Source organism: Diachasma alloeum, unplaced genomic scaffold, assembly GCF_001412515.2.
Source record: "Diachasma alloeum isolate Michigan unplaced genomic scaffold, Dall2.0 Dall_scaffold_00628, whole genome shotgun sequence".
NCBI classification, from domain to species: Eukaryota; Metazoa; Arthropoda; class Insecta; order Hymenoptera; family Braconidae; genus Diachasma; species Diachasma alloeum.
The window spans coordinates 63,210-78,960 of record NW_021680760.1 but is presented as its reverse complement, the minus strand read 5'-3'; the positions used below and the strand labels follow the sequence as shown (position 1 = coordinate 78,960).

Genomic DNA, 15,751 nt, shown 5'->3' with positions numbered 1-15,751 from the left:
TCTCTAAACTTTTAAAAAGAATCACAAAACTGTAGAAAAAACGCATGAAAATTATCGCACCACTACGCAACTTCGTGAGCCATTAAAGAATGACAAACCACAAAATCGTTATATTTTTTCACGTCACTCCCATCGATAATTCGCCAGAAAAATGAAAACAACGTCAATTTTGGCTAAAAGGGTGTCGAACATCCTTAAAATTGCTTACTCTAAAAATGTTGTAGCGTCGAACTTTTGACCCTTATTTTTTCTGACCCTTAAAAAGAAGAGTTGCGACGATGCAACATTTTTTAGGGTCAGCAATTTTAAGGGTCAAATTAAATCGTCAAGAACATGAAGGGTCTACAAAGGGTCAGAAAAAATAAGAGGCAGTATGTATGAATCAGGAAATATAAGGTTCAGAAGATTTGCGGACCAACACATTCGAGGGTCGAAAGATCTCAGGTGCAGGAGTTATAAGGGGCGGAAAGTATAAGGGTCAGCCGATTAAAGGGTCAAAAATCTTAAGCGCCAACATCTACAAGGGCCAGAAAATACCTTGCTCCAGCTATTCACTCTTTAAAAGCACTGAATAGTAGAGAATTGGCCCTGCCACTCCAACTATCTCCCAACTCTCACATTTCTCTCAAATCTTGGAAAAAGTAGACATTTACCTAACTCTCTACTAGCTCTCTCATGGGTCCGTTAGAGGTGGTATAAGAAATAAAAATACAAGGTATGGAATAATTAAACGTCTCAAACAATTCAACTAGTCGGGAGTGATTTGGACTAATTCAGTACAAAATTTCAGCCGGTTCAGTCTATTCTTCAGAAAAGCGATTTGTTTTTCAACCAAAATGAACCAAAACTATTCCACCGATTTTAACTTGAAAATAACTTACCTGAAGAATCATGTATATGATTTAATTGTCTGGAATAATATGCAAATTATTTAGCAGAAATTTTTTTTTTCTTAGTGTTAGAACGCTTTGTTTAGGAAATCAACAAACAAGCGAAATAAAAAAAAGAGTAACAATTAATGTTTAATTGTTCCACAGATAACTAGAAATAAACTAGTGGTGAAAGCCGCTAAAGGTACCAGGAAATGCAATTGTAGACAAGAATTAGTAACACGTAATTTAGGAAACGGGAGATTCCAAATGATTCAACAAGCAGTGTGTTCAGAATGTCCAAACGTCAAATTAGTTAATGAAGAGAGAATTCTCGAGGTTGAGGTGGAGCTTGGGATGGTTGATGGCCAGGAGACCAAGTTCATTGCTGAGGGGGAGCCACACATCGATGGTGACTGTGGAGATTTAATCATCAAGTAAATATTCATCTTTATGAATATTTAAAACAATCTAATTTCACTCAAAATAATTATCAATTCCTCTCTTCGTTCAGAATTCGCACACAGCCTCATCCAGTCTTTGAGCGATCGGGCGACGACTTGTATACAAATATCACGATATCCCTTCAAGAGGCCCTCATTGGCTTTACATTAGATATAACCCACCTAGATGGTCACAAAGTGACAATTACAAGAGACGAAGTAACAAAACCCGGAGCGAGGATGAGGAAAAAGGGCGAGGGAATGCCCAATTACGATAACAATAATCTTTATGGTACTCTGTACATCACTTTCTATGTTGCATTCCCCGAGAAGAATTTTTCTGAAAGTGAGAAAGCAGGTAAAAGTCGCATATCCAGTAATAAACTAATAGGTACACTAAATGACAATGTTTTCCTTAAGGCCCGGGTGGATTATCTTTCGAACGTGATCTTGGTTGTTTTTTTTATTTTGATAATCTGAAATGATCTCCAATTGCTATTCAGTTTTATATAGCCCTAGAGTCTCCAAAAATTATGATTGTACAATCAATAAAACGTTGAAAAAAGCTGAACATTTTCAAAAAGCGTTTTTGAATAATATTGGAAAATAAACCAAACGGGGAGGGAATTGGAAATTAATAATTTGATGTATCTAATGGCTGTTAGGTCGTCATTTGTCACACTAGTCAATGGATGTCAAGGAGTCTATTCTCGAGTTGAAATCGTGCGTTCGATTTCGATAGGTCGCATGCGACTCGTGGTATGGGTCGCCTTATGGGTCGTATGCGACTTTTTGAAGTCGAACGTACGATTTCAATTCGAGAATAGGCTCCCTGATCGTTAGTTACCATGATAAATTATCCATTCACTATTTCTTCTCTATTGGACTTATTTCTTAATCTTTATTAAAAACGCCCTTTGAAAATGTTCAGTTTTTTTTCTCCTTTTTTTGATACCTAAACCTATTTTGCACCAGTGAGAAAGTAATCAAGGGGAGGTTCACCACGGGAAAAAAACTTTCCTGTTTTTTTTAAGTATCATTTTTTGCATGATTTTTCCTCAGGAATCCGATTCTGTAGGCCAAAATTATCTCCGACTGCTAAAAATTATAGTTTTGAATTTTTTATAACCAGAAAACGTCGAAAAATCAACCTTCAACGTTAAAAAATCCCCAACCCATAAATTTTTAAAATGGCTTTTTGGATATAATAACCAATTTTCGCTTCCCAGTTATAAAAACCGGAGGGGGAGGGGGGGGGGGGGTTTCGAGGTTCATTTATCAACCAAAAACCTTTTTAACTATAGAGTAACCAAAGACTAGGTAAATTCATGGACCACTAAACCTAGAGTTAGTATGAATGAAGTTTGTACATAATATTTAAACAATAAAATTTTTTTTCTTGAGATATTAATACAAGTGTTCATAAACGAATAAATTTCAAAATATATCTTCTTCCACATTATTCATAATGAAGAAGCGAAAATTGGTGAATATACTGGGCAATTCCACAGAAAATCATTCCGTCAGTTAGCGCCATGTTTCCGATTTTTCTCAATTTTTGATGTGTTTTAGTACTTCAGTGAATATGGTCCTGCCTTAAATTTTAACTCTATCTTGATTATTGGCCGAGATCCATGCCATTTCATGATTTACGTTTCTAATCTTTCAACCTTTTTTACACGTAGAAATATGCTTGTCATAAAAAAATGTTCAATATATATATTTTTTGGAAAAAATTCTCTGCTTTTCAGAGAATAGTAATGATTTTTTCATTTCTTCTGCCTGAAAAAGAGATTTTAAAATTAAAATCGGTCATTTTACAACGTTCCCCAAACTTTTCGCCATTTTTGCATCCGAATGGAAGCATTGTAATCGTTCAAATTTAAGTTTGGGATTTTTTGTGTTATATCGATCCATTATGATTCAGAAAGTCCGAAAATGAAATTTTTAGAATGTGTCCGTATATGTGTGTACGTATGTATGTGTGAGGTAAAGTTTTTCTTCAATTCTTCGCTAATGAATGGATGGAATTTAATCTTATTTCTTTTTAATATAGGTATTTTTGAGCCCTATCGATCGCCATTAATTAAAATTTAATTCAACTATTAGTTTTTCAATTTTTGAATGTTTTCGAAAATCGTTTGTCCCACGACAACTAAAAACAATGTTCTATTTTGATTGAATGATGACTTGATAAATTTGTTTGCATGTCCTTTTTACCGATTCGAAGATAAATAAGGAGATAGCAATAATCGTTATTTTGATTTATTCGAAAATGTTCGAAAATTTTTTTTTTTTTAATCTTAATTCCGGGGGATATCTTTGATTATTTTTCCCAATCGGATTCCGACCAATCAGAGCGTAGTATTTGAGGCTACCCGACAGTTTTATTTCGGATATTTCCTCCTAGCTTTTGAATATTTCGCAGTAGTTTTTCGTTTTTTAAACCTGAATATTTCGCACTAGCTTTTCATTTTTTCGGCTCATTTCAGATAGAATCTTATATTTGACAGTCTATGGAAATCGGATTATTCTATTAACATCATTTGTTCAAATCTTCCCCAATTCACCTCCTGATGTGGTCCACTGCACTCTGCTTGGTCAAAACTCAATTGGGAAAAATAATCCGATAAACGCCCCCCGAGATTTAAAATTAATCGGGTATTTCCTTCAAGCTCCCCTGCAAACAAACCATCGTGCCAAGTTTTGCAGAAAAATCCCTCGTGCAAGCGCTCAGGATTTTTGAACCTGCACAACTTGACACCCTCATTCGTTTGCAACGAAGCTATCGGAAAATACCCGATAATTTTGAAGCTCTTGGGGTATTACTACTGACTATCGTGCTTCAAATTACTCCAAATATAGCTTAAGATGATTGTTTCAACGCCACTAAGGCCCGACTCCGTTATCTGCCGAACGCTATCTAAATTGATTTTTTCTTCGATTTTTATCTGAAAACTTCAACTCGATGCCCTGTCACTCGGGGACACTCAACAATTCTGAATTTAGATTGAAAAAAAAGTAACAAAAATTCTGAACATTTTGAAGGAGCGTTTTTAATTACTATTAAGCAATGATTTCAATAGAGGAGATATGAGTAATGTATAATTACCGTCGCAAATGGCAGCCTGTCAGTTGCCATCATGGAGGAGGAAAGATGAAATCATAAAACCGGTGGCACATCACAACAAAATGATTATACGAAAAAACCCCTGACGAAAAAGTTATCAAAATTTTAAGTAGACGAATTTTGGAGAAACTGAAATTTCTTTTGTAACAGAAGAAATTGATTGGCGTCTCAACCTTCGCTGAGGTAAGACGTGTTTTGGGTCCGCTCTGTTGAACGACTCGAATGTGTACAGCGAAAAATTGTTACAGTTTGAACAGGCGAATAAAGTGGGAGTCTAGCCCGGTTTGGGCTACACTCGAATAGTTTTTCCTTTATTTCCTCCTTGCAACATGGAGGAAGAAGGGGATAAAGTGCAATTGAACTTGCAATCCAGCAGGGAACATTCCCAGTCTGATCAAATCAGGTCACGAACCGTTCCTTTTCACAAGCAACCAGTAACACTCAAGAAAACGAAGAAGACTTTCCAACCGAAGAACAAGGCATCATTATCAATGCAATCCAAGGTACTCCAGTTGAAGAATATATCTACGCAGTTGGTGAATTCATAGGCCGTAAAAACGTCAAGGCCGTTACGAAGATTCCAGGACGAAATTGTATTTCTATTTACGTATCGACACCAGAGCTTGTTAACAAACTCATTGCCCCAGAAACCAGTCTATTTATTGGCGACAATAAATTGAACATCACCCCAGAAAAACAGAAAACACGCAAAGTTATTCTCTCAGGAGTTAATCCCAAGCTACCAAGTCATCCGATTGAAGAGGCCCTGGGAGAAGTGAAAATCGAGCCGGTAACTAAGATCACTACCATCAAGCTGAATTTGGACAAGAAGGGATATGAGGTCGCCAGCGGGAGGAGGCAATTCAGAATTCGTGAGGAGGATAAGCTTAGGATCCCTGAGACCCTTAAATCGTCCATAGGAATGTCCAATACATGATCACCACTCTAGTGGACAGTCAAGCCTGTTACAAATGCAATGCAACAGGCCATATTGCCAAAAACTGTCCCCAAGCGCCTCAGTCGACACAAAAGCGAAGTGTGTCCCACAGACTGACTCAAATCAGAGACTCCGCACCTTCGAACTCACTCAACTTGAGTCAAGCGTTTGAAAGCAGTTCACCTGAGGCGGATGGGATCGAAGCGAATCCCGAGAATAACGAAGAAACAATGGAGACGACAGATGATTCTCCACATCTAATCAAGGACCCAATGGACCTCCCAACTTACATCCCCGGGAAGCGACTTCACCCTGGTACACCAGTAGACCCGAAAACAGACACTGCCTCCCCAGGGGAGAACGCAGATGGTTTTGAATACCCGAAACAAAGACCGAGGAACCTAAAAAAATCTAAGAAGGAACGCCTATTGACTCCTGACCATATGAGAAAGTTCACCCCTCGCATGGCGAGAGAAATGTCCAAGACAGTTACTGTCTGAGTTATGATCAATTTATTGATTTCGTTGATCAATCTTTCGTGATCAAAGATACTCGAGTACTGATCATGAAGTGGGACAAGGACCCTCTGGAGTTAGCCACCAGTCTCAGAAAACTGCTTCCGTACTGTGATGATAGAACACTCAAAGGGAGGATGACAAACTTGGTCAACAAGCTTGACAACATCCAATCTAACCAGGAAGAAGACGGATCTCACCGCCTCTTCAATTAGTTCACAATCCTAAACCCACACCATGGAAGATCAATCATCCCACCAACAACCCAGCACGGTCACCAACCAATGCAATCTCAAAATTGTTTTTTAGAACATCAGAGGGATTAACAGTCATTGTGAGGATATCGAGCTTGCCCTGCAGGACATCGACATCTTCATAGGCGTTGAAACAAAACTCAACTCGGAAGACACAAGGTCATACAAAAACTCTGGCTTCCAAACTCACCGTGTTGACAGACTGCACCAACTAGGAGGAGGCATCATCTTCTTCGTGAGAAATAGTATATCTTTCAAAATTCTCGAAAATATTGATAATCCACATCCTACAGTTGAACTTGCTGGAATAGAATTAAATAATGTACAACCTAAAATCAATTTGTTAGCTTGCTATCATTCTCCTGGGCCATCGCTCGAACTAGAATATTGGAAAAAATTAATAGATATTCACTTGGGTCCTAATAATTGCATTCTAGTCGGCGATTTTAACGCCGATCACATTGCGTGGAATTGCAGGGAAAACAAAACAGACGGCAGGAGACTTTACAACTGTATTGAAAACACAAACATATTCCTACACAATACCGACACATTAACACATCTAGATATTTACAGGGGAAATAAATCTAACATAGACCTGGTTATGAGCTCGCCAAACATAGTGGATATTATTACAGTTAACACAATCGAAGAGACATGGGGTTCAGATCATTACCCGCTTAATATTCATCTAAATGTTCAAAAAGTACTGTACATAAAAAAATCCTTTAAGATTACCTCAGTACGTACTAATTGGGAAAAATTAGAAGAATTGTTGACAGAATCTTTCGCCTTATATTTGACAGCTAGTTTTGCCAACCTTAGTCCGATAGACAAATATAGATATTTTATTAAGAATCTAATTTCCAATGTGGCAAAATGCACTCCACGTAAAAGATTAATCTCTCCTAAAATACATCGAAATCCTGCCAAATGGTGGGATCAAGAATGTTCAAGAGTTCTCAGAATACGCAAGGCCTCATATAAAAAGTGGAGATGCACTAAAAGGCTCAGCGATCTCTTTGTTTACAAAAACCTATTGCAGTTGCTAAAAGAACATACAAGCAAAACAAGCAGAATGCATTTGGTCCAGTAGTTTTTGAGATATTAAAGGGAGAATTTTCGATTATAAAGTTAAATATCTCATGAACTACTGGGCCGATTTCGCTCACCGACAATACCAGCCTTCGTTACCAACGGCGCTATAATCATACAAAATTTGAAGTTTTTATCTCAATTATTTTTTGAGTTATCGTGGATACAAGCGATTTTTTGAAAAAAGTGAAAAAATAGAAAAAAAAACCCATTCAAGAACTGATGGACGAGAAAAAAAACGATTAGAAAAAGTTGCTGAGCTGAAGAAAAAATGGTTGAACTCATCTCAAACATCAACTGGATCGAGTGATGCATAGCCGATCAAGATGAAAATATGAAATATATTCAAAATTCTTGGTGAAATCAATCAAACTTATTTTTCTTTCAAACTCTATATCTCTTTCGTTAAAATTCCAATTCCTAGAATTCCTCCATTATCTATCTGTCCATATAATTGATTAGGGAAATATATTCTTCCAATTGAGTAGAGGCCAATTACATACCATGAATTCCCCCTCTATGAACCTACGTATAACATCGCGTTTCAAGACTTTTCCAGAAAACTTACGAGGATCCTTGTGAATAATCTGTTGGATTCTGACGAATAGAAGCATGGTGCGTCAATCTCCACCACATTCTATAAAACAATAACATCAAAATACTTTTCTATTCCAAATTTTTAATTTCTAAGAAATACGGAAAAAAACGTAAGGCCACGGTGTAAACTCTTGATCTAACTCGGCACTTCCTGAGTCGTTTAGTAATTTCTAAGAAATACGGAAAAAAACGTAAGGCCACGGTGTAAACTCTTGATCTAACTCAGCACTTCCTGAGTCGTTTAGTATTCGAGGAATATTAGAACAATTTCGTTGGACATATGTGAACATTTTCATTCCGAAATATTTTTCAAGACTTGCTATCTAAACGAATCAAAATAAAAATATGGTGAATCTGTCCATTAGTTTTGGATGTTCGCAAAAAAGAACATAAACAAACTAATGGTAGTTTTCCTAAAAGAAATAATCGACAGATTCAGTTGAACTTCTGCACAGATTTGCTCTGTGCTGTCACCTAATGTGCCAAAATGTCAGCTATTTCGGAGAAACTGACCACTTGAGAAAATTGACCACTAGAAGACAGCCGCTTAAAATGACCACAAAGGACGTGGCATTCAAATTTTATATTTTTTAAATACAGACCATTGTAAATGATTTGCAATATGCATTAGAGATTCGGAAAATGGACGGATTGCAAAGCTTTTTCCGGAAACTAAAACTAAATAATTTCTAAAAAAATTTGTATTCGACAAAATAGTGGACGGATTAATTTCTAATAATTATCAGTTATTTTACTGAGTAGTATCGACCAATAGCCAAAATTTTAAGTCGTTGAAAGAATTTTGAAGTACTTCATAGCCTACTTCAAATGGAAAAATGGAAAAGTAACAATATCTCGAAAACTTTGAATGGAACGATATACATATTTTCATTCGGCTCGATAGCCCTTATCATGACGAGTATTTTCAAAAAAAAAAAAACTTCATTCGGTATAGTAGTTCTCGAGATATTAGAGGGTAGAGCTTTAACTATAAAGTGGAATATCTCAGGAACTACTGGTCCGATTTCGCCCATCAACAATACCAATCATTGTTACCATTAGCCATATAATCGTACAAAATTTCAAGTTTCTATCGCAATTATTTTTTGAGTTATCGTGGTAACGAGCGATTTCATGAAAAAAATGAAAAAATGAAAAAAAACTCTGTTTCCGGTGTTGGGTCGATCAAGTTTTGATGTAATCAGATAGATATCATGGTTATACATATTCTGGGAAAAAATTATTGAAATCGATCGAGTCGTTTAGCAGATATTCACAAAAAACGATTTTTGAGAAAACGCCATATCTCAGGAACCATCCAACCGATCAAGCTGAAATTTTGCACAAATTTGTATGTCATCAAAACCTATCATGAGCCAGAATTTCAGCCCTTTCGCGGGAATAGTCTTGGAGTTATTAACATGTTTCTGGACGAACACACACACATACATACACACGCACACACATACATACGGACATCGGCTAAAAATATCAAATGTCGGCGTTTCAGACCACCCTGAGTCATATTCATGCAAAATTGGAGAATCGAAAAAAAAGTGATTACAATGCTTCCATTCGGAAGCAAAAAGAAACTATGTTTCATAGAATTTCAAGAAAGTTTAAACGCGAGAACCAATATAAAATACGTATGGAATACGTGCAAAGCATTAAAGAAGGCGTGGGTAAGTAATAAATCAAAACCCAGCGACCATATTGAAACGCGGAACAAGATTGAGCAAGTTATGAGAAAGCTGAGCCCAAACGGTTGTCCCACTAATCCCGACATCATCCCGCCCTCAGCACTCAATCCACTCTTCGACCAACCCTTCACCTTCGACGAGTTTAATTTTTCGCTACATAAAAAGAAGAATCGATCCTGTCCAGGTCTTGATGGCATTGATTATACACTCCTAAAAAAAATACCAGTACCATTAAAACTAATCCTATTAGATATGTTCAGTGACTTCCATAGCTCGGGAGAATTTCCCCTGGAGTAGAAACACTCGTTCCTTCACTTCATCCCTAAAGGTAATAACTCAGGAGTTAGGCCAATCGCTCTTACTTCGTGCTTGCTCAAGCTCTATGAATGCATGCAAAAACATCGACTTCAGTGGTGGGTCGAGCGAAACTGCAGCATCCCTATCCCACAAACAGGATTCAGGTCAGGACTATCCTGCAGAGATAATCTGGTAAACCTCACCCTTCACGTGGAGGACTCCTTTCGCGACCAGACACAGATATTAGCTGTATTCCTGGATGTGACTGACGCATTTGACAATGTTGTCGATGACATTCTGCTAGATATACTTGCAGACATAGGCTGTTCGAACTCCATCTTGAAATTTATCAAGTTTCTGACGCGCGAGAGGATTCTCCAGTGCGATGTCCTTGGTGAGGATACCAGATCCGTTTATAAAGGCTTGCCCCAGGGCGGAGTCCTATTCCCAATCTTGTACACCATTTACACCCGTAATATACTTAGAAAACTTAGCACTACGATAGAAGCGTCGCGTTTTGCAGACGACATTGCGCTGTACATGAGAGTGAACAACGAAAAAATAGATAAGACTATTTTGGAAAACTCAATTGATCAAATTATAGCTAATCTTAAAGTATTTGGGTTAGATATCGCGCTGGAGAAAACGGTCGTCCTGCGCTTCAGTAAAAAAGGCTCACCTCCTGAGAACACGAAAATTAAAATCGGAAACCATGAGATTGTTTCGTCCGCGACGGCTCGATTCCTAGGAGTACAGTTCGATCAGAAACTAAATTTCAACTATCAAATCTCAGTCCTCCAACAAAGATGTCTTAAAGCTTTAAACCTAATAAAATTTCTACGCACTGCCTGGAGGGGGACGGACCCAGAAACCGTTACTGGATTGTACAAAAGTTACATTTGCTCCATAATTGATTACGGTCTCTTGGCATATTTTCCCAATACCAAGAAATACACAGCGACGCTCGAAAGCATCCAGTTCATGGCTATTCGTTTTGCCCTAGGGTACAGGGGGAGTACTCCTACTAACATCCTAATAGGGGAATCTAAATTGATGTTGATAAAGGACCGAGCTTGCTTTCTTGCAAAGTCCTATCTCATCAAGGTCTTGTGTAACCATTCAACTTAAGTATATGATACGATTTTCCTTATTTTCAAGGAGAAAAGAACGAGAATTTTGGCTAGAGATAAGTTGATAACTAAATGTATCAGGGAAGTCCTGCAACTCGAGGAGATAGTGGAGGGTGGCACTAACTTTGGTATATTCCTTCACGAGTATAACACTATTCACTTCCATCAAAACCTGCAATGAACTTGGAGTAACCCTACAAAAACTCCCAGCTCCCAATGAGACTCTGAATCTTGAACTAGAGAATAACTTCCAACATTTCAGTGTCATCTACACTGACGGTAGCAAAGACCCAGATGAGAAGTACATGGGGGGGGCTGTCATTGCCCAGGTCTGGGTGTTGACGACTCGGTCATCCTCGACACTCACTGCTCGGTATTTAGCGTGGAGTGCATAGCCCTCAACCTTGCGTTAGATTTGGCCATAAGTAACAGAAAGTTCAATCATCTCATCCTCTCTGACTCCCTCAGCGCTTTGCAAAGCCTGGAATCCATCCGCTTTCATCCGCATGTAAATCCGTATATTTTGCAAGTGAAAAAGAAATACACGGAGTTCTTGGATAAAAATCCTTACAACACCCGGATCATCTTTCGCTGGATTCCTGCGCATAGGGGAATACAGGGGAATGAGATGGCTGATGGTCTGGCAAAAGATGCTGTAGAATTTAGGTACAGAGCAATTCCCGGTCCCAGCCACTGATTTTAGGGCTCGAATCAAACACGAAGGATACACTGGTACCAAAGAAATTATAAGAATTCAAGCTGAACGGCCTCTTAATCCAAAGGGAGTATTTTACTTCCAATACTATTGGAAGAAATGTACTCGACCCTGGTATCATCGGGCCAAGCTCCTTAGGGAACTAGTTGTTTGGGTTAACAGGGCGCGTGCTGACCACTATCATTTAAATAAATCATTGGAGAGAGTAGGACTTGCGGACACAAAGGGGTGCAGCTGTGTTGCGGAAGTGCAGGACATTAATCATGTCCTGTGGGAATGTACAGAATATTCCGAGCTAGAACGAGAAGAAATGAATAAAAAATTAATCAAACATAGATATCCCGACCGTTCACCATAGCTGCATTCCTAGTAGCCAAAAATTTAGAACCACTGAAAATCATTCATCAATTTGGTAAAAGATGTAAGATAAAAATCTGAATGTTAAAAGTTTACCTAGACCCAAGTATTTAGTATTAGACAAAAGATATTTTGTAACAAGTAGTTAGTATTAGACAAAAGATAATTTGTACCGATTTTTTTGTTTTGTAAATAACTCATCAGGGTTGATGCTATAATAGAAAAAAAACAAGAACGAGCAGAAAAAAGTCGGGGGGACACCAATATTTTCGTGACTCCATGTGTCCCCCCGACTTTTTTCTGCTGTTTCTTCTGTTACAAAAGAAATTTCAGTTGCTCCAAAATTCGTCTAATTAAAATTTGAGTTTTTATTTTCCTCTTTTTAAACTACTCAAGGATAACTTTTTCGGCAGGGGTCTTTAATTTTCAATTTTTCAGTTTTTCAGTTTTTAAATAAGTCAATTGACAACTTTTTCGTCGGGGGTATGACGTATTGGGAGCGATCAATACGTCGATTTAGTTAATAGTTATATTAAATAATAATATAATGCTGGATGGTGGGAACGAGAAATGTGATTTCTCTTTCCTGGCACCCAGACATTGGTCAGCAATCCCGTGGTGTCATGTGGACATCACGATAAGCAGTCCCACGGTTTGTGCAAGTCCAGTTCAAGTGTGCTGAACTGTTTGACTGTGTTAGTCTGTGTCAATGATGGCACAAGACAATATTAGTACAGAAAACGGTGAGACTGCTCCTTGACGAGCTTTGACGAAGTATTTTACTTACGTTACTTTACAACGAAGCATAGGAGACCCCCAGTCTAGGTGTTATTATGTCTATGGCGTACACAGTAACAGCCAGGTTTGGGTAAATCGGTCAGTTCTAGGGTTTTTTTTACTTTATACGTACAATACACGTAAATTATGTAAAAAATGTCAAATGTAATTACGGTTTATTACATTCAGCCGGATTTTGAGTGCATGTATTTTACGTAAAATACGTTGAAGAAAGTATAAAATGTAAAAAATATCTAAAAGGTTGTGGAGGTCGAATGTCACGAGGGTCACGAGGGTTACAATAAATGTCACAAGGAGATGGTCAAATTTTACGAGGGTCAGGAGAGTTCCAACGTCGAACGTCGCGAGGGTCACAAGAGGATGAATTTCACGAGGGTCAAACATCACGAAGCTCACAAGGGGATGGTCAAATTTTACGAGGGTCACAAGGGAATAGTCAAATTTACGAGGGTCACATGTCACGAGGGTTACGATAGGATAGTTAAATATCACGAGGGGATGGTCAAATTTGACGAAATCCACGGGGGTCACAAAGGAATGGTTAAATTTTACGAGGGTCCCCAGAGGATGGTTAAACTTTACGAGGGTTATACGGAGATGGTCCAATTTCATGAGGGTCACAAGGGAACGGTGAAATTTCATGAGGGTCAAACATCACGTGGATCACAAGAGGAGGGTCAAATATCACGAAGGTCACGAGGGTGGAGCATCACGAGGGNATATTGTCAACAAATCCAAGTATAATTCTTTTAGGCAGTTGCCCTAAAATTNCATCACGTGGGTCACAAGAGGAGGGTCAAATATCACGAAGGTCACGAGGGTGGAGCATCACGAGGGTAACAAGGGGATAGTCAAATTTTATTTTATTATATTTTATTTTATACCTTCGTGACCCTCGTGAAATTTTACTACCCCTTTGTTACCCTCGTGAACTTCCGGATGTTTGACCCTCGTGAAATTTGACCATCCTCTTGTCACCCTAGTGATCCATGCGATTTTTGACCTTCGTGGAATTTTTTATAAAAACCATTTTGTTATGAAATTGGTTATAAAAACGAAAACATTGGAGCAAATAGGTTAGTGGAAGTTTGAAAAATATCGATATTTCGTGTATCGNGCAACTGCAGCGGTATCCATAGCGCCAGAGGTATCAGTTGACCAGAGAGCCATTTCGAGATGCGAGGACTTGGCATCTTCTCCATAGTTCAGCAATGTTTCAATATATGCTCTATAGGCGTAGAGGTTATTTGGCGGCGTAACAACTTTTNTAGTTTACCCAATGTGACCAACCTTTGGGGCGTAAAATACCTAGTATTATACATGTGTATACTAAAGACCGTATGAGAATGGTCCTGATTGGGTACCCCCACTCTTTCGAGTTCAGGCATGCCTCGATGTCCCCCACCACGCAAACCTGAGACCACTCTCATAAGTCCTCAGTATATTATACATCGAGTAATATACATAGAGTATTATACATGCCAAAACGTCGAGTGTAATATACATGGTATTTTACGTGTAAAATACTGGGTAGTTTACTGCATGTATTTTACATGCTCAACCCTGGTAACAGCTGAAGAGCAGTAACTAACCAATTTTACCAACGGATNCGAATATTTCTCCTCTTTTTATTCTTCCTCGTTTTGGATGTCTTGGTAGACCCGCGTCCAGTGAGCTTATGAGATGCGAGGCGTTTACGCTTTCTTTTATATCCTGATCCACGCTTTTCCAATTTTTTCCTGTGCCTTCCTTTTCAATTTTAATCCCGACTCCGCTAGCCGATCCTCCACCGCCACCTTTNGTCGAGTGTAATATACATGGTATTTTACGTGTAAAATACTGGGTAGTTTACTGCATGTATTTTACATGCTCAACCCTGGTAACAGCTGAAGAGCAGTAACTAACCAATTTTACCAACGGATTTTTTGTTTGCTCGCTAGGGAATTTCGGTTTAATATTTTCACGGTCCCCAAATCATTTTTTTAAATGCATTAGTAGTAAGAGGGCATTATTGGCGAATTTCCCACGCTCCCTCCCCCCTTTTTCCGGGAAGTGCACGTGCACGTTTCCCCCTCCCCCCTCGGCGGCATGCCTTTGAAGAGGTCGTCGGCGCGCTGGGGGGCCCCCTGGGGTGCAGGGCCTCAAAGTTGGGGTCCGAGGGTCACAGGAAGTGGGTGGTGGGTGGAAAATGGCCACCAGATAGAAAATGAGTGGCGGGTGGAAAGTGGGTGGTAAGTGGGCGGTGGGTGGAAAAGGGGTGGCGGGTGGAAAGTGGGTGGTGGTAATAAGAAATGACTACATGACGCTCAATTTATAAGATTACATAAATTATTTATTCAGAAATTATTCTTATTGTCTAGGATACATAATTTTCTTAATTGTAAAGGATGATGATGATGAGGATGATGATTATTATTATTATTATTATTATTATTGATCAATTAATGAAGGTACATATTTTTTTTAGTGGAACGCTGATTACAATGTAAAATACCTTTGCCAGATAAGCTCTGAAAAGGTTTACTTAAATTTTTACGATTACAATTTCGGTTTTGGGTAATTTTTTTAAACATTTTCATAATAATGCGATCGTTACGTTTTGTGTCTGAAGAAAATAGTTTATGAAAGGATTGTAAAGACCGATCATTGAACAACCAGTGAAGCACAGTAATGCAGTACTGGCCACAAACATCAGACGATATATCTTGGAGTCTTTTCTGGCTCCATTCATATACATGGCAATTTCGCTTAAGACGCTGAGCGATTCTTGTGTCGAAGGGCGGCATTCCGAAGCTGTCGAAATAGATTCCTCGTCCATTTGAACCGAGGTAAACGGCAACCCAGTGGCTTCCTGCTTGGTTGTGGTTATCGGTGTTGATGATGATGGCACAGGGCCGGGACCATGTCCAGGGGA

At 38.6% G+C, this 15,751-nt stretch overlaps 1 protein-coding gene across 1 annotated transcript in view; it reads left to right on the top strand.

Annotated features, from left to right (window-relative positions):
- Nucleotides 1–1,037: 1,037 nt before the first annotated feature.
- Nucleotides 1,038–15,751, top strand: part of LOC107043800 (dnaJ homolog shv) — a gene marked incomplete at its 5' end in the record, with an annotated part of 39,584 nt that continues 24,870 nt past the window's right edge. The window contains 2 exon segments of the mRNA XM_015265448.2: nucleotides 1,038–1,306; nucleotides 1,384–1,670. Coding sequence (XP_015120934.1) covers nucleotides 1,038–1,306; nucleotides 1,384–1,670 — 556 coding nt within the window.